The 19,630-nt window shown below is 40.5% G+C and overlaps 1 protein-coding gene across 4 annotated transcripts in view; it reads right to left on the bottom strand.

The window, feature by feature from the left end:
* Window positions 1-19,630, bottom strand: part of FBLN1 (fibulin 1) — an 81,823-nt gene that overhangs the window by 29,222 nt on the left and 32,971 nt on the right. For 3 of the 4 annotated variants that reach the window (XM_037388070.1, XM_037388073.1, XM_037388072.1), the window contains exons 6-14: window positions 19,153-19,254; window positions 17,700-17,837; window positions 15,286-15,423; window positions 13,004-13,147; window positions 12,072-12,200; window positions 11,441-11,566; window positions 10,747-10,866; window positions 9,786-9,917; window positions 8,928-9,051 (exon numbers count right to left, since the gene is read on the bottom strand). In XM_037388070.1, the coding sequence (XP_037243967.1) occupies window positions 8,928-9,051; window positions 9,786-9,917; window positions 10,747-10,866; window positions 11,441-11,566; window positions 12,072-12,200; window positions 13,004-13,147; window positions 15,286-15,423; window positions 17,700-17,837; window positions 19,153-19,254 (1,153 nt within the window). Of the gene's footprint in view, window positions 1-558; window positions 1,007-8,927; window positions 9,052-9,785; window positions 9,918-10,746; window positions 10,867-11,440; window positions 11,567-12,071; window positions 12,201-13,003; window positions 13,148-15,285; window positions 15,424-17,699; window positions 17,838-19,152; window positions 19,255-19,630 lie in introns of those variants that run through there. The other variant, XM_037388071.1, reaches the window with a different exon arrangement.

Here is a 19,630-nt window from a genome sequence, read left to right as displayed (position 1 = left end):
AAATCTCTAAAATAAATGTTCTTTAGAGGAGATTCTCTTCTGCACCATGCTTGAAAGTTAGAACTGGGATCTGTAACTGGTGGAAATCAGCACAAGCACAGTAGCTACAACAGAGCAATAACTAGCACAGCTTGAGAATCTGGCTCCATGCTTTTGAAGTGACTTGTGTGCTGGGGCACCTCTGATGTCCTAAGGGCCCAAGTTACCCCTGTTCAATAGATTTTCAGAAAATGCACAGTATTTGCCCCATAAGTGATGAAACTCTCTAAAGGTGTCTCAGTTGAGACAGCTCAAATTATGTACCTATTTTATTTTGAAAATTTAGAGCTAAACATATGCAGCTATATATCATCAAATGAGATCAACAACACTACTGTGTGAAGTAAATGAATGGTTTTCCAGTCCTTGGTATATTCAGGTAATAAGCTCTTGAACACCAGTTCCTGCTTTTTATAATGATGCACAGTACACCTAAGAATCTCCCCAAACTGAGACAGTCAGTTACAAGGGAAAATTGAGAACTGTAATGATGATGGCAAATAAAATGCAAGTGCAGCATGCAACAGATGAACTAAAACTTTATTAAAATTGGGGGGGGGGAAGCTACTCTTAGTAGAGAAAAAGTAGCCAATTATGCCTGTAAGTTAGGGATCAAAGCTGTGCAGAAACAAAGATAAAAAGTTTGGCAATAAATGTGTTGACAGTTCCATGGTGGGAAAGTTGCATTTGAATTGTCAGAAGAAGGTCTCTGGGCTCTGTGATTTGCCGCTGCATGACCACAATGCCACTGTGGTTGTTCACTTTTTTTGTGGTGAAAAAACCCTCCTGGTTCCCGCTGATGATGGACAGCAGAATTTTATCCCCAGGGACAGCATTGGAAGGGCCCATGCGGAAAATGTCGGTGGGTACTTGAATGTTGGTAGGAAAAGAGAGGTGATAGTAGGTTATTCTCAGAGGCAGGCTCTGGCATTCCTTATTTTCATTACAAGGCAAGCGCTCACACCGACTGCAAGAAAAGTGAGAACACAAGACAAGAGGAAGATTAGCGTACATTTAGCAAGCGTGATAGGAGAGCAAGGGCAGTGGGGGTGGAAAAAGATACGTTGGCTTGCATACTGTATCCGTTCTTCAGCCTGGCACCTCAGTCATATTGCAAAGGGACATTTATTGAATAAGGATGAATTTGTCTGTAGCTGGTGCTTTTGGAGAAGCATTGCTATTTTCAGAAGCATTGCCCTTTCCTTGCATGCACAGGTGCATTGAATCTGGCATCTCAGCGTGTGTGAGAGTTTATTTGCATTTAGATCAGCTAAGCTCTCCCTAGGGAGAACACAGGCTTCCCCCCACAGCCCCACCCCCCACCCCCAGTTTTATTCTTTGTTGATAGGACATATGTTGACTAAAGAAAGAGATCCTAAGTGGATAGTGAGTTGACTGTGTGGATGTCTGGCTGGATTTTAAGACTGAGCAAAGTATTCTGAAAACCACAAATGTACATGGAGTTGGTCTTTCTGGCAGAGAAGAGGCACTCTAGATACTGCGCTATGTATGTTCATCCTCCGGCAGCATACAGAGCAATGCAAAAATTATTTCCAACACTGCCTGCCTGTTAAGGTTTATTTGCTTTGAAGACAAACCTCCTTCCTCCTGATGTGGCAGAGTATTTCTCTGTGCTACCAGGAGAACCAGCCTAAGGCAGTCTAACACCCATCTAAGCAAGCACTGAAAACAAGATTCAACGGCCTGATGTCTCCAGCATGTGCCCTACACATTCAGTCCACTCTTACCCAGCCTCAAGTCACAGGAATGATGCTGGTGAGTCAGAATGTTGCCCTCTGCTGTTTCCTACCCTTATCACCAGGCACTGTATTACAGTGAAAAATCCAGAGAACTAGGAAGAGATCACCCATACAAGGTGAAAGTGAATAATGAACGCCAGCACTACAAATCATGATCTCCATGGAGGGAGTAATCTCCTCCCTTTCTGTTACTGAGAACAGTGAAGTCTGTCCAGCAAAATACAACACAGACAGGTATGGGCATTAAAGTCACAGCTATTAAAGAATGTTGTAGTTTACCAGCACATTAATGAAGATCTGCCAAGTCGTGATACCTGGTGGGTTTGAGAAGCATTTAAAGCATTGCATACAAGGAAAGTTTATATGAATTCCAGATTAAAGCTATACCCAAATCACCACATTCAAGTTGGTATATCTGAACATCCTCCCAAGACAAGTGCTTGGAAGTAGAGGTAGACATGACAATCTCAGATGGATGCTGACTTTGAAAAATTTGGGGATGATCAGGTTGTGCATTTACCTCCAAACCTGCCTCACGCGCAACTACGAATCAATTAAATTACATACAAGAGTCTCTCCACCCGAAAGCAATATTCAGTCCCCAGGCTGAGGTTTTGGAACCTGAACTATTTACTTCTTTACTAAGAAATGTTCCAACATGAAAGCGTGGTTTGCTTCTTACTACCTCAAGGAAATGTGAGTGGCCATTTCATTTATTTTATTTTGACGTGTAAAACTGAGCTCCTATCAGGACTATCAACAGAACTGTGGCTCATAAGCAAGCCCCACTTCATTGCCCATGTACAGTGGCCTGAATTCCAGGAACTTCTCATTATATGCAAAATAAACATTTTCAAAAAGAGTAGTTAAAAGCACCTTCAGTTCTTCAATTAATGTGTTCTATGTTTTCTTTTAATACCACTTGCAAACGAAAGTACAAAGCAATTCTTTGAAGACTTAAATGCATTCTGAGTTTTATTCATGTGTGTAAAGAGCACGCACAAGTCTTCACAGGATGGCCGGATAATTAGGTGTGGATACTCTTGGAATATGTTCAGGTGTAGTGAGTTCTGCATTCTTGTCTGAAATGTCATCAATAACTCCACTAAAGAGAATTACTTGGTTTTGTTGAAATCACGAGGCTACTTGGTTTTGCTGAAATCATGAAGCAAGTCAAGACAGTTAATTTCTTAGTTGGAAATGCCTGCTTCATGTAAATCTCTTTGGAAGCTTGTACATGCTCATGAGCACTTACATGCTCATAAAAATGCCCCGATTTATTCTTTTACAAAAGCCAAATACCTTTTATAATAATAGCCAGAAATTTCTAGGGGAACAAAATACCAATGCTCCCAGCTTCCTAAGATTTGAAAAAGGACATTCTGCTGATTCAGAAAGTTATTTGTGGAGACAGATGTGCCTGCAGCTAGGAGCTAGAATTATTCAAAATTCATCATCTTTTATCTTATTCTTTGGTGGGGCACACTACACACTGCACACTTCACTATAGGTTTTGTTAATGTGCACTAATTGTTCCATCAAATAACCACAAAGGAGAGATAGCAAATATTATTGCTTTCAAGAACCAGAGTTCATTCTGGGGTCATGCACCACAAAGGCAATAAGCAATGAGCATTTAAATCCCAATGTACTCTCTAGACCTTATTTAAACGCTTCCCTTCAGTGGGCAGAAGAAAATCATACAGCGGGGAAATACACTAACCTACTGGTAGTGAGCAGGCAGCTCAAGAGCCCAGCTGCTGCTCCAGCTCCGTGGCACCTCAGGACGGACGAGCTAGCCACACAGCTCCCGCGGCCGGGCCACCATGCCACATCGCTGTGGGAGAGAGCACGAGGGACCCGGCGGCAGAAGGGAGCGCTGAGCAGGCAGCGAGATGCTACCAGAGAAACCCAACCTGGAGGCTGATAAAACGTGCTCCGCTTTGCAGTGAGGCAGTTGTATATGCATCTTCGCAAACCTCTGCGATTAGGCGCATGGGCTAGAAAGATAGACATACACTGCTGCTGAACACTTGTTCCTGAATTTGCTTCTGATTATTTTAGCTCACTTACTACTCTGTTCTCTTATGTTTATTTAAGCAGCTGAAATACTAGTTTCAAATTACTCTACTTTGAATTTCACGTACCAAACACCAGTTACTCATAAAGGAAAACTATCAAAACTAGAGTGATTCCGTTTTTAGATGATGAATACAACCTTTCCTAATGGAGAAATGAGGAGAAAATATTTTCTGCCTTTCCTCCTGTTGATTTCTGAGCCTGGTGTTCACTCCATTGTGCTCAAAGGAGTTGAGTGGTACACAACAACTCCTCATGTACTGAAGGGAAAAGAATGTTTTATTAGCAGGATTTATGGCTTTGTAATTTACTTCATACAGGGAAACCATCTCAACACGCTGAAAAAATAACCAGGTCTTATTACCAAACTATACACCACACATCTCTGAAATTCAACCCTGTAGATTTCCAGGACTGTAGCAATCTTCTGGGCCTCTTAGAACATACACCCCTCCATGGGCACTCGCTCAGGCTATCGTTGGTGTGTACTTCTCTTCAGTCGGCTGCACCACACCTTGAGGTCCAGATGAGCCATCAGCCAGGCTGTATCACCACATCGTGGATCTCCACATGTATGGTAATACAGCAGCTGTGTAGGGAAGGAAGATTATTTTGGTCTTAAAGAGACCAGAACTTCAAGGGAATGAAACCAACTGATGGTTGGTTTTCACAGATACTTCTTAACCAGCAGAAAATCTGGAGTCCTGCTTCAGGCTCAGGCCAGAATACAGTATACAGCAGTACAGCAGACAGGGTGGACAAACACCCTGCGTATTCCTCCCGTCTGGAGCTGGAAAGTGTCAAGGAGTTTTCAAGCTACAGAAGACACAGACCAATCTTCATTTTGCCCTCAGCACCGAGCCTTTATGTCCTATCCTCGTCTCCATCTGTCTCTCCCAACCTGGCTCCTCCTTCCCATCCTCTTTCCTTGCCTACTGCCCTTCCTGTTCACTCACACGTCTGGCATCAGGACTGTCTACTCAGTCAGTGCCAAGCCTACTCTTACTCCATCCTCTCCTGGCTGACACGTGGTTCTCTCAGTTTCTACTTCACAGCCCTAGTCACAAGGCACACACCACTATCTTCAGTATCTTTATGCAGCCATCCCAAATTATTCCTTGCTCCGACGGTCTTCATCCAAACCTGGCATCAATCGCCCTTAACCATAAGCTCTTGACTCCTGTGGCTGGCTGGCTTCCCCCTTGTCTCTAAATTTTTTTACCCAATTTTACCTTCCACCCTTCAAGCATCTCACAGATTCATTCTCTGCACCTGGCCATACCTTCAGACCCTTCCCTCCCTACACCCAGCCTCCTTATCCCTACGTACGCCCTTCCTTCTTACCAAGTCGGCTCTTCTCTCACCCATGCTAGGAACAGCTTTCTTATCTGTGGAGTCTGGGTGGTCTTTGAAAGCACAGAAGAAACAGGCTCTGGGGTTGTCAGGGCTGGCGGCACCTGGCCCAAGACAGATGGGAGCTGGCATTATGGGGGAGATGTGGCTATATGTGGGAGCAGACTCAAGACAGTCTGTGGAGTTGGTACCTGCATTTTAGACCGCTTTGAAGAGCTGTAAGAAGCTCAGGTCTGCTAAATCAGAAGAGAATTGTTTGTTGCCAAAAAAGAAAGACCTTTCCACTAATATGAAGAAGTAAAATTGCACTGAGGAAGATAGTAAAACACAAAGACAGATTGCCACTGAGGCTATGAAATCCTTACTGTTCAAGGACCTGAAGTACTTAAACAAACAACTCTCAGAAACTAGTCCAGGTAGTCCTGACTGTTTTGGCAAACAGGGATAATTAAGATTACCCATCAGGGTCCTAATTTCCTAAGGTTTATGAAAAAAGGCTAAATGCAATTTTATAGTTTGTAGTTTCAGAGGGTTTTGGTAAGGATGACAAGAAGTGCAAAAGTAATCTCCTAACAAATCTCAGATTTCTGCTCCAAAACATGACAGCAAAAATAAAGAAAAAAAAAAAATCACCAAAATGTCTTAAACACAGAAAACAATGGGTTCTTCATTACCATTATTCTTGGAAATGAGTGAACTGCTTTGGATGAAATTTGCCAAAACTTAAGCCTGAGTCAGACACCTGGCACATAGATTTTCAGGTGTTTGTTACATTTTGGCAAAATTCTAAGCAGTTAAGAAGAGGTCCTAATAATGAGAAGTGACAGGCAACCTTAATAATACGCAGACGTCTAGAATATAACGATATTTGCCTATCTGGCTCAATGCAGCACACCTTTCTGACATGCCGCCATAACTGCTTCTTTATCTTTTCTACTATTTTTCTTGGCTTAAATATTACAAATGTTAGACTTCAGTGTCACATAAAAAGAATTTAATTGTTATGCAATTTGAAAACAAGAAGCGTTTGGCAAGGCAGTACAGCAAGTTAAGTCCTATTGTGAATAGCAGTAGATCTTAACTATCCTTGGAAAAATACCAAGCCTATAGGCTGATGAAGGGGGGAAAAAAAGCAGAATTTAAGCAAAAGAGGTAAGACCTTCAATAAAATTTTTATCATTAAGGTAAGTTCCAGGAACTTTGCTGGTCTTTGGGGAAGGTTACACCACCTGTTTCATCCTGAAGCTCAGAGTATACAGCATCCCAAGCTTTCAGTCTGTAGCATGGAATGATCCTGCGATTGCTTCACCTGATGACAATCGCCACTGCAACAGCCACCATGCAAAAATCTCTGCTTTAAAAGTAATGGGTAAGGAAGGTTCTGGATCACTGAGGGCTGCTGCCTTACATATGGATTTTAAGGAATAATAAGAATGAACAAACTCAGATTTGCAGGACTGAGGCCTATTAAATTATAGCTGTTCCAAAGAAAATACTGGAGAATAGGCTAAAAAATCCCATGAGGTGCCAACTTGATGGCAGTGGAAAATGTGTTGTCTTTCTTATGATGTGCCAAGTAGGTGAAAGTGGAATGCATTTTGAATAAAAAGGAGAGGAAAATGGTATCGTGATAGATACGATGTTATGAGAAGCCAACTATTTTGATTGTAGAGTCCTGGCACAAGGTTGGGTGAAAAAGTGATTTAATGTCATTATCATGCAAAATCTAACGAAGATATGCTAGCTATCAGCTATGTTGGGTTAGATATGCCAAAAATAAATGATTCAATAATATGTAAATTAGTTTGGATGTAAAATGGGTGCTAAAAGAGCTGTCTAATGAAACTGCTCTCCAATGGGCACAAGGTAATCCAGTACATACACCCTGATTCTGGCATGCTGGTGTAATACTTGTATACTGGGTACAAACGAGAGTAACTGTCTCCCCACTGAACTAACTTGGACTTTTTGCAACAAAGATAATGAACTCATATTCTCTTTGGTTTATGCAAACACATTTTTGACAATAAATTTATTAACTGTGTCTGTAGCTGTTGAGAGGGAAAAACCTAATAAATGCAACAAGATAATAACTCAAGGAATTAAAATAATTAGAACTTCACTGAGCAGGTACAGGATTTGTGTCTGACTCATAGCATAATTATAGCCCTAGCACATCAGAAGAATCTCTCCCTATGACTCTGAGTTAGGCAGAGTAAGCCATTACAGGGCCCCAACAACACAGACACAAAAAACTCGATTCAGACATTCTACTACTTCCCAAAAACACGCCTTACATCTCAAATAGCCATTAACTTCAAAACATGCATGAAAATATAGATAAGAAAGAGGATGAAATGGAATGTGTATGTAAAATGTGTATTTCATAAACTGAACTTTGCAGCTCAGAGATGTCCATAAAAATAGAAATCTGCTGTTTCTGCTTAGTTGCCCATTGCAAATGACTTTTTTTTTAATTAGGATATGAATGAACCCACAATATTACAAATAAAGAGAGTATCTGCATCACGAGGCACTGCTTGTTTCTTGATGTGATGAACACAATTTAAAATTTATTTACTATTGACAACTGTCGGAATACAAGCATATTTTATAAAGATCTGGGTTTGTACCATGAACTCCCTCTACTGCATTCTGATCAAATACATCTGCTGTGCCACTTTTATGGCATTTCACAGATTATGGTTTAAATAGAAACTAATCTCCAGGAAGTCCCTCTGATGAAGATCAGCAGTAGCTTCATTCTACCAAGGAGGCACAGAGTACTCAATTTTATCTAAAAGACAGTAAGCATATGAGCACTGACTGTGAAAAGCAATAGCAGGCTGATGACAAATGTCATTTATCAGCTTTCCTCCCTAGCTGGTGGAGCATACACTTACCTGGGTATGGGGCACATGGGGAAGACCATGGAGCAGCCTTTGGAAGAATCACTGGAGTACAGGTGGTCATAAAGCCACAGGGTGGGATGAAAAGCAGTCACCCACACCACCCATAAACTCTAGCTATGCAACTGAAATCTTGCAACAGCTTCACCACTTTGCTAGCACGACTTGATGGCTCTAAATGAGCTGCCAGCTGCCCCTCCTCCCAAAGCTGTCTCATATTTTCAATACCAGACTGCACACACTTTCTCTGAGCTAGGTTAAGAGACAGAAATATGAGCAGCAGCAGCTAACACGCCACCATTTCTAGGATATTCCCAGCTTTTTTTAACAGAGGTGAAACAGTGCTAAAAATAAGACATTCTTGCAATACTTTGTAACAGCACTGGGAAGAAGTCAGAGAGGGGAGCTAACAAGAACTCTCTCAGTGGAATGTAATAGTAATGAAAGACGATGCGTGAAAGGAAGTAAAAGTGAGAATTTTGAAGCTGAATGTAGCCTTCCTAACAGGCTGCCTGCAAGGCAGACAGGGAGAACGTCTGCTTATAGCTCTAGAGATCATTACAACACGAACCACTGGCATGTGGCATTTTTTTAAGTGAATACCTTTTTCTCAGACTGCAAGAGGAGCATGAGAAAGGGAACAGACCTGTGTGTGCAAACCATAGGGAAGGCCTACCAACAACATACAGATTTGCCAGAATCCATTATGTATTCAGTCAGCAGTGGCACGACATAAAGGAGATCACTCACCAAAAAACTGTTCAACCTTGAAAAAGAAATTACTTACGTATCTCCTGACTTGCGGTAGTTTTCTGGGCATTCCAAAGACAGACAGCGAAAGCCCCCCTGGATGTTAAAGCAGGTCTCATTGAAAGAGCAGTTATGGCTTTCTGCAACACATTCATCAATATCTGCCAAATGGAAAAAGGTGGGTGTATTAAACATAAGCCTTTCCTCTACTTGCAGGTGCCAAATGATTAAAGCAGGGGTCCTCAAACTTTTTAACCAGGGGGCCAGCGTGCAGATGAAGTGGCAGGCAGTCATCTGCGGCTGCTTGGTTTCCTCCCCAACCCCCGGCGGGGAGGGGGGGCGGGGGGGGTTCTGTAAATACCGGGGGGGTGGATTGAGGACCCTGGGGGGCCGTATCCAGCCCACGGGCCGTAGTTTGAGGACCCCTGGATTAAAGCATCATAGAGGTACTACAGAACATGGGGTGCAACTAAACATTATTACAGGACTGGAAGGGAAGGGCAGGAGAACAAAAAAGAAGAAAACTAACCCAAACAACAGGCAAGAACAGGAAAAGGAAGAGCAGCAGTGCCACTAAGTGGACAACATCTAAATATTTGCTGTAACATTTACAGCATGGTATTTCCTTTTAATAGCTAAACTAACTCATCATACCATTTCACAGTGGGAATCTTCATCTTCAGACTTACAAAGAAGTATTCGCTACTACATTCTACAGTTTATAAGAGAAATTTTCTGAATATTTATTATAAAATACTGGTTTCTTCAGATTTCAAGCTCTTCACGGCTTTACCTATAATGTTGCCGGAAAGGCATTTTTTTAAACACAAACACTTTCTAGAACTTTTTAGAAGTCCACAATCCAGTTGGGTCTCCCTGCAGTTATTGAACTCACCTTGGCAATTTCGTGCATTGGGTGCCAACCTGTAACCAGTGGAGGGGCAAGTACACTGAAAGCTCCCAGGAATATTGATACATCGAAAGGAACAGATATGCCCTCCAGTAGGTAAAGCACATTCGTCAATATCTGCAAGAAGAAAACCACCACTAACTTACTACGTGTCCAAGACATTCATCCAGGTGCATACATACAGTGTTCCCACTGCAAGCTTCAAACACGATTTCATGATTCTAATTGCTGGGCAAGGAAAAGGATCATCAGATATGTGTGGTTCTAGTCAATATAGGCAGTCAGGAATAAGGGGAAGTGTGAAGACAATTAGAAGAAATATAAGGGCCCGAGAGACAAAGTGATGGCTAAGCAATTTACAGTGACATGTACCGTAGTACTTCACAAAAAGGAGGCAGGGAAATCGTTTTATCTTCCTTCTTACAAAAAGGAAATTGAGATGAGGTGTTCTGCCCAAGGTCTTTCTGTCTAGTAAGTCCTAGAGACCTAAGTCCAAACTCAGAATCTTGCCCACGAGGTCACACCCACATCCTTGTATTTGAGGAGAACCTACTCTCACATTAGTTCAGAACCAGCCAAAAAAAGAGGATATATAAAATACTGCCTAAGTAATATTATATATTACATATGTAACATGTAAATGCATTTGTATCTTCACTTGTTGAAGTGAACTAGAAATTCTTAGTTCCTCAGAAAAAAAACACATTTCTGGCAAGTTGCAAAAGTATGCCAAGCTACAATTCAGTGTAATCAGCACAAGCAGAGATATTTCTAGACGAGGACAAGGGTGTGACACCTTCATTAAATATTGTTTCATAGTTCCACAGGAAAATACCAAAGAGAATCAAATGTTAAAATGAAACAATTACAGGTATATGGAATTGTTCACGTATGTTATGGTGAGAATAAGAAACGCTCACTCATCCATCTGTGTAACAACACTTACCTTCACATGAAATCCCATCTATGTCACTAAGTTGAAAGCCACGGCGGCAGTAACACTGATAGGAACCATACACGTTAGCACACTCTTGACTACAGGGGCTGCTCTCACATTCATTTAAATCTGAAATGCAAAATTATATACCTGAATACCAAATTTCTTGCTTTATTCATCACTCCTACTACAGGACTAATACAGAAGTTTGGAAGACCATTTTTTTAATTGAAAGAGGATGGTATGGATGTCACTGAGTAAGCTGGAAATACAGGGCTTTGGGTGCATTGCTCTCAGCAAGGTCTGGCAGTATACATTAATCTGCGCTGTGCTATCATTTCCCACTGTCCCTCAAGGTGTGTGACTTGAAGGGAATCTTTAGGACCACACTTGCGTTTTTATATCTGGGTATCAGCAAGGCTGGTATTGAAGGTCTTGAATCTGGTCTAGCTGAATGACCCTTCAAAATGCAGTAAACGCAGACCCATACAGCTCTGCATGATCCAGACCAAGGGCAACATATTTGAACTGTGGGCTGCACTGGCTTTGATTAATCATAACAGCATTCATGTAATCAAAGACACCAACTGGGCTGATTTCTCATGCCATTCCAGTGCAGTCTTACAGGCTAAAATCAAACAGAAATGGCTTAACAGCAATGAGCTGTATCTCTCTATATAGCCAAGGCACATGACAGTCATACCTTCACATGACCTGCCGTCAGTCGAAAGTTTGAATCCCATAGTACAAGTGCAGTAATAGGAACCAGGAGTATTTTCACACTTGTGAGCACAAAGGCGGCCTGGATAGCGTCTGCATTCATTGATATCTGCAATGATAAATATATAGAGAGGTCTATGTATTGGCTAGCTTTACTGCAGTAGTAGTCTGAACAAGAATGTGGTCCTAAAAGTTTGATTTTTATTTTCCAGATCGAAATTTCATACTAGAGAGGGAAGGACTTGCTCAAAAGACTCATTTAGAAGCAACCCAGTGCATAATCGAATTAGATCTATAAAGAAGAAAGATGCTTTGATCTTCCAAAGGAATGTTTTGCTGTAGGTGCATATAAAAATATCACAGAAAACAATTGCACACTCTCAACATCTTAACTTTTAAAAGGGTAACAGATAAAATGTTGACAATACTAATACAGTTTCCTTTGAAGTATCAGCAGTTCTTTAATATGATATTAGATATATACAAATAATACAGTAGTCAATTTTACATTCAGATGAAAGAGGTTAGGCAGAAAGCAGTAACATTCTTTATGCAGGATCTTTTTTTAAAAATGCGATGGCTGCATGTATTTTAAATCGATAGGTGCAACTTACCGATACAAGTTCTACTGATGACATCAAAAGAATAGCCAGATTTGCACTCACAACGGTAATTGCCTGGAGCATTTATGCAAACATGTCCTTCTCCACAAGGCTGATTAGAGGATGAGCACTCATCCACATCTAGAAGAAGGAGAGAAGTGATCGAAAAGTACACTTCTGAGCATGCAAGTTGAGAAAAGAGCAACATGTTTGTGTCCCCTAGTAGTTATAAAGTGTTTTATAACAGCAAGATTTTGATCTAGCTCTCAGCTCCCACAAGACGATCAGTCACAAATCCAAACTACTCTTACCGAAGCAGGTTATTGCTCAGGTGTCCTGTTAATGTTGATGGACTTAGGAACGAAAAGAAATCAGGAAATCAGACAACCTTTGGAGGAAATCAGGTGCAAAACTGTTTTATTATGCACACTCAATATTCATGGATCAGATCTTCAGCTGATGTAAGATGCCAGAGAGCCACGGTCAGTAGTGCTTTGATAAGCCATTTACAAGAATTGAAGACACATGCAAAACATACCTCTCTTTGCAAAAGCCACTTTATTTAAAAGCCAGCCAAAGGCATATATGCCTTTCAACATTACTAGAATGGCTTCTAAGGGCATGGGCCTTGTGTTATACCTCTGTACTGAGGAGATTTGAGACTATACAGCATTGTTCCAATACACCAATATAGTCACAATGTCATGTTTTGGAGGATGATTATCATTTCTCCTCAGAATACAGGGTTTCATTAGTTATATGAAGGTCAGAGAGTGGATCCTTGTCATTCTTCACTTGTTGGGACTGCCATGAGGGAAAGAACAGAATCAAGAATTCACTGTGACAATGAGAAAAACTTGGGCAAAGCGCAAGAAACTAGTAAACAAATGATAGATGTGATTTATTTTCTTCATACTGTTTTTTTCTTCCAAACTGCTACTTACCTACACATCTTGTTCCATCTTCATTGAGATGATAACCTCGACCACAGCTGGGTGAGATTCGCTGGCAGGTATATGAACCATCAGTGTTGATACATATCTGTCCAGCTGGGCATGGCGTGTTGGTGCTGAGGCATTCATTGATATCTACAAGAGCACAACAAGTCAGTGTAACTATCTGCTGTCTGAAGATGTTTAAGGCAAGATGCTTTCCTGATGTAATCCTTCAGAGGTTTACATCCTGATGTAACCCTTCAGAGTTTAAAAAGTTCTGCCCATGGGAGAATACAACTATTCATGCCATTTAGCTTCACCAACATAACGCTTCCAGGGTGAAGATCAGGAGAAATTTCTGCCTATTGTCCAGATGTCCAGTTTGAGAGGCTCAGATCCAACTGAAAAGCAGTGGAAATTGGGCACAGAACTTGTATCTGTTTAAAAGCCTTTGAAAGTCTCCCCCAAACACACAAGAAGATGATCAACAATTCTTTTCACCAGCTCAACCAGTTATGCTGGGCTCTGTGGGTTGCGGCTCACAGTGAATGAGCTATTTGGTAGTACACGCTCACATAAGTAGTAGCTGACTCCATTTTTGCAGAGAGATAAACCACTGTTCACGGGTATTCACCACGAGTACCTTACCTTGTCTTATGGTAAGTTGTCCATGTAAATACATAAGAATGTGAATAGCTTATTTATGTATTCACAAGACTATGCAGCCCTCTACCATCCATCAAATGGATGTCTGTTTTTTTACAAACCGGACATCATACCACTTTGTGACAAAGACAACCTTTGCCTGGAAGCTCAGAAAATTTAACGAGACTAAGCTGTAATTAGTGTGATCTGGTATGGTGTATCTAGCCAAGAAGGTAAGGAACATCAGCAAAGTCCAGCTTCACCCAAATACTTCTCTGCCTCGAATTTTCCCAACTATTTCACCATCATTTTACATAGTGGTACTGTTAAGTGTTGAAGAGGTACCGCTTTCCAGTTGGTACGGTAGGGTGTTAAGTACAGCATCCAGCTTGCAAAGTGTTGGCTGCCTGGAGATGGGGCAGGGGATGTAGTATAACATGAAACTTTTCAGCCAGGCCTATCCCAGCTCACAGAGTGTACAATTTTCAAGTTACAAAGACAATGCAAAGACAGGAAAGTTACACACTTTTTCCTTCAACAGCACACAGGGCAGCATTTGGTTCAGTGTGTAAAATCAACCTGTGAAATTGTTTTGGTAAATATTTTGAGCAGATGCATTTTAGGGGATATAACTATCCCTGCTGCAAACTGATATGGCTTTCCTGATGTCAGTGAAGGCAAGCTAACTAGTAAGTGCTGTAGACCTGGCGCTAGCTATGGCAGATACAAGTCTTCAAAGGGTTTGCTGCGCATGGCCCCCCCCTTCATTTTAAAGGCTGCAATTTTGTTTTCAGTCTCAGGGCTTCCAGTGTCAGATTTCGGCACTACAGGGTACAATATGGTCAGGAGAATGGCGGTTTGACAATGAGCTAGACCTGGCAGCTGCTGCTGCTCAGCCAGTTCCACGAGTCCAAGACACGCTATGCCGATGGGGGAATTCAGAGTTAAGTTGAGACTTGAAAATACTACTCAAGGGAATAACTGATAGATTTGTAGGTCACATTAGACCATTTAGAGTCTGCTGGAAACCAGTAATTCTAACATATTTATATGAAGGTTATAATTCTGTTTTGTAGGAGATTTGGAAACAAAGCATTAGTCCAATAGATTGTAATTTGTCCTTAAAATAAAACTCCTCTCCGCAGTGTGTTGTCATACAAAGTAAGATTCTTGATAGGCTATAACTAATGGAGGACAGGTCTGGAAAGACCTACATACCTGTAAAACCACACACACTAATATCAACAAAGTGTGTTACAGAGGATGTCATAAATTACAGCTTTCTATACTAAGCTTTAGCTAAAACATTTTGGATAGAGGGAGATAAAACACATCACAATTTTTTTTACAGATTTTGTTTCAGCTAAAATACCCAAAGACTTAAGGAAAATGTTCAAATGTAGCTAAGTACCTTAGGTAACCAAATCTAATTTAAAATAGTTTTTAAGTCTTTAGGTAAATGGTTTTCGTCTGTAAATCTTACCTGTGGAACCAAGCCGGCCTTTAAAGGAGCAGAAAAAGCACATAGCAGAGCAATGCATAAATGCATGAAGAATGACTTGAGAAGCTCAGAACTCACCCAGTGAAACTACAACTTATCTCATAGGCAACACTTAAATATTCACTGAGATAAGAACACGTCTTACCAATACAGTTGCCTAGTGCATCTTGTATAAACCCATTCATGCACTGTAGCTTGGGTCGGCAACGGAAAGATCCTGGAGTATTCTGACAGATAAAATCGGGGGGGCAGTTATGAGTACCAGTCTCACATTCGTCAATATCTAGTACACCACAAAAAAAAATTGTTAGCAGGAGTTTGACAGAAGCTTTACCTTCACACGTAAAACAAACACATAAAAAATGAGACAAATAATCCTCAGCATACCTTCATGCAATTCAATGCAGTGACCCAGCACCAATCTGACCAACCACCTCAAACAGTATCTCAGTAAAACCAGGTATAATAAGTTAAGGGGGTTTTGTTGTTTCATTATTAACATTATATGTAGGGGGGTATATGTGTTTATTATGCTTTACAAGTTTAGCTCTCACAACTAAATGATTCAAACCGATTATAGATCACCTGAAGCATCATGTTCAGCCGTGCTCAGTCTCGATTCAGCAGTGCACTTATACACAGGCTCAGCTTTGAAGTCAGTGAGATTTAATTGTATGTCCATGTGCAATTTTAATTTTAACCTTAGATCCAATGCAGACATTGTTCATTTCTTTCATAAGTGAATTAATTGGCCTTGATTCTTATCCATGTTAAGGCTTGCAATATCCTTGCATTATTGTGCTTTAAAATGCACATAAACATGATTTCTCCTCACTTTAATATTCCGTTCTGGTTCGGAACAGACAATAAATACTTGTAAATAAATGATGGTTCAGATAAAGCAGACAAAGGCTAATGAGGCTTGGTTCACAAATGTAACCCTGTCCACATAAAAGCAACTGAAATTAAATGTCTGCCACCTTGCAACGGGATGAGATCTCCTAAACCTATTAAAATACAGAAACGTTCTAGCAACAGGATGCCTCAGCTTTCCCATTTATGCAGTTGGCAGAACAGTAGATGCAACTGCTTATCCCTAGAGCTTTGTGAGACATAAATAATGATTGTGGAGAGCGTTTTTAAGTTTAGGATGGGTTAATACTGAATTGGGTTCAGCAGGGTTCTACATCTTGCAAAACTCTGTCATTTTAATTGGCATTTAAAAGTCATAATGAAGATTATTCATTTTCTGTTTTAATCACTATTAACATAACATTAATAATTAACATTATTAAAATATCTTATCCAGATAAGAAATTTCTAGCATTGATGGCACGCATAATTAACTCTATGTACCCCTTTTTTTCCACCAGAGAAAGATTGTTTATACTTGCTTGTAAGCTATCTGTTGGCCTAAATCTGATGTCATCAAATCAGCAGAAATTTTACTTCAAAGGGATCAAAGTTAGACCACGATACTTTGGAAAACGCTGTATGTTATGCAGGTTTTGCATTGGAATTTGTTCATCAGCTTTTTTTATTCAACCTATTATTCATCATTGATAAGTTCCTACAATTAAACCTTACCTAGAATTTTGGTTGAGTTAATTTACCTGGTGGAATGAAATTAATCTGTTTATAAACAATTCTAAGCTCTGGGGGAACAGACTTTCTCATAATGGAAACCAATTCCACATCAAGTGGAGTTTGCTGCTAATTCATATCTCTGCAAAGGTAGCATGTCAGGTGAAGTTCTGGATGCACACAACAGCACACTTTGAGCTAGATGCAACTTGAAATCAGTCTTTTCTTTAGTAAAAAAACCTATTACCCTTGTTTTCAAATACAGCTAGTCAAGAACGGTGCTTTTAACCTTTTTCCATTTTTAAATCCTTAAGGCTGTTGTGATTAAGAAATTAATCCCTTTGTAACAAATTTAAACCTCCTGAGGATAAAGACTTACATTTTTTTAAAGATGCATCTACTTTAGAGTTTTCAAATTTAATCACCTGGTCACTCCATTTGCCACACTTTGTTTCACCCTCTGAAGTGTGCAAAATTGATTCTTTCAGGTGAAACCAAACAATTAGGTACGCTCCAGGGGCAGGACTCAGGCACTTCACTCACTAACAAGCCACCAATTCGCAGGACCAGACTAGAGCTAGCCAGAAGTAAACGCTAAAAAAATGCGTATAGTGTGAGGCTGGGCCTTCAAAATCAACTGTTTCAGCCCCCAGGCCAGCTCCCACTGTGCAACACAACTGTGCAATACAACAAGCCACTGTCAAATAGATGTAGTTATCTCTTCTATCCTTTGTAGTATCTCTTTGTAGTACCTTTGTAATATCTCTTCTATCCTTTGTAATAGCCCACAGAGAGCCTGATCAGGTATCTACAAGGTGACAGGTGGAAAACTACTGTCCTGGAAGAATGAGCACTGTCTGTGTGTCCCTGCATAACTACAAGTGTATTTACCAAAAGTAGAAGAGCATGACGTGATGACATACTTATTTTTTCACTTGAGTATGGAAGATTGCAGCTTCTCTGCACAGGACGTACCTTTGCAACGACTGTCATCCGTTAGTTCGTAACCAGTTCCACAGCTCGTGTCCCGCTGACAGCGGAAGGATCCTAATGTATTGACACAGGTTTGTCCAATCCCACAGCTGTGTGTCCCCGTGATACACTCATTAATATCTAGAATATGCAAAATTATTTAAAAAAAAAAAAAGGGAGAATATATAAGAAATATGAAATCTCTGGGAAGATATGAAGTCAAAGGCTGCAGGCACACCTCCAACCAGTTGTTACTTTGAGCATCAGGATACAAAGACTGGTGTGGATTTGGCCTCACACTCTCAACACAGCTACTTATCTTGTGGTCAGAGTGTGAACCAGTAAAGGTATTTTGGCCCTGTTGGTAACAGGACTTACGACTGCTGATTTACTGTACTTAAGAAAGAGGAGGGAGTTGTCCTGAGTGAGAGCAAAGGGCTAACATCATCTGACTAAGTCCAGTAGCAGATGATTGTAGTGACTATACGAATAAGGCAAACTTTAACAAATCCTTCCCTTGCTCTGCCTCCCACCAACATATGGCTTAGGGACTGCCCAGGCCACAAGTTGCAAGTTTCTACTTTAGAGCTACTGGTACACATTTCTTCTGTGATTTTTTTTCATTTTCTCTTTCAGTGCATAAGAAAATTTAGCATCCATGTGTACCAAATGTAAAAGTTCTTCCTTTCTGTATTTCACACTAGGTTAGCGTTAATCTGACCAATCATCAGTATCTGTTTTACATTCTGAAGTTTGAGAGCTTCAATCTGAGCTACTTACCTAGACTCCCTTTTCAGTCAAGGACAGAAAAAGGCACTCCTGATGAGTAAAGCTTTTCATCCTGGAACAGCTACATGGAACAGGCAAGACGAACTGTGCCCTGGAAATGTTTATTGCTCTGATAGCAACAACAGCTAGGCTAACTATCTAGGAGCGAAAGACTACATTGCACATGTCTGAAGTCAAGTGTGATGAGCTCTATCCCAGCCCATTTCATTTGATGTCCCTTTAGCTCTTCTTCTGGGAGAAACTTAACAATTCTTCTCCTTTGACTATTCCCATGCTACTCATGATATCCAAAACTTTCATCCTTTCTGTCAATTGTGTCCTTAACAAGCTGAGGAATCCTACTCTCTTTCATCTGCCTTATCCATTACTACCTACTAATAAAAGGGAACCAGTATTTTAATTTGGTTTTATTCACAACAATAATTCAAGATCTTCTGCCTCTTCTTCACTGTAAATCCTCCATCTCTTCTACTGATTCCTTCCTAACTCCACCTTCCCACAACTCTCACTCCAACACTCCATTAAAACCAACTTCTTATGATCTCACCTCTTTCTCCAGCTGGCATAAGCATACTCTGATCTCTCCTGTCTGCATCTTTTTTTATTTATTCTTGCTCTTTTAAAACAGGGATGTTGATAATTGAGGCAATGGTTTTATTTCTTTTACCTTCACAGTTGACACCATCTGGCTGAAGCTGATACCCAACAAAGCACGAGCAGACGTAACTGGATCCTGTGTCTCTGCACTGTTGAGAACAGGGACCACCACCTAATTGGATATTTTAAGAAGTCTTACATAATTAAGAGGTTCTTCACCAGCACTGAAACAAACCGTTAATTTACAGGACACTTGCTGTTTTATTTTAAAAAGCAGATAGACACACACATACACAAAAGAAGGAAAGGGCTAAACACTGAAATTAGTGTTTGTAATCACTGGATTCTTTTAGTTCTAAAAATGAATACAACAAGGAAGTAAATCAAGGAGTCGTTCATAGCCCATCATTGTTAGAAGTTGAAGGGAAAATGCCGATGAGCTGAAACACCTCCTCAGGTTTTGGCTGGGAAATTAAAACTTTGTATGGTGATTACCATAAAATAAGAAAGACAAGGTGCATCACCATAAGTTAATGCAAGATTTTAAC

This window comes from Falco rusticolus, chromosome 5 (assembly GCF_015220075.1).
Source record: "Falco rusticolus isolate bFalRus1 chromosome 5, bFalRus1.pri, whole genome shotgun sequence".
Lineage (NCBI taxonomy): Eukaryota > Metazoa > Chordata > Aves > Falconiformes > Falconidae > Falco > Falco rusticolus.
This window is presented reverse-complemented; position numbering and strand designations above follow the sequence as displayed.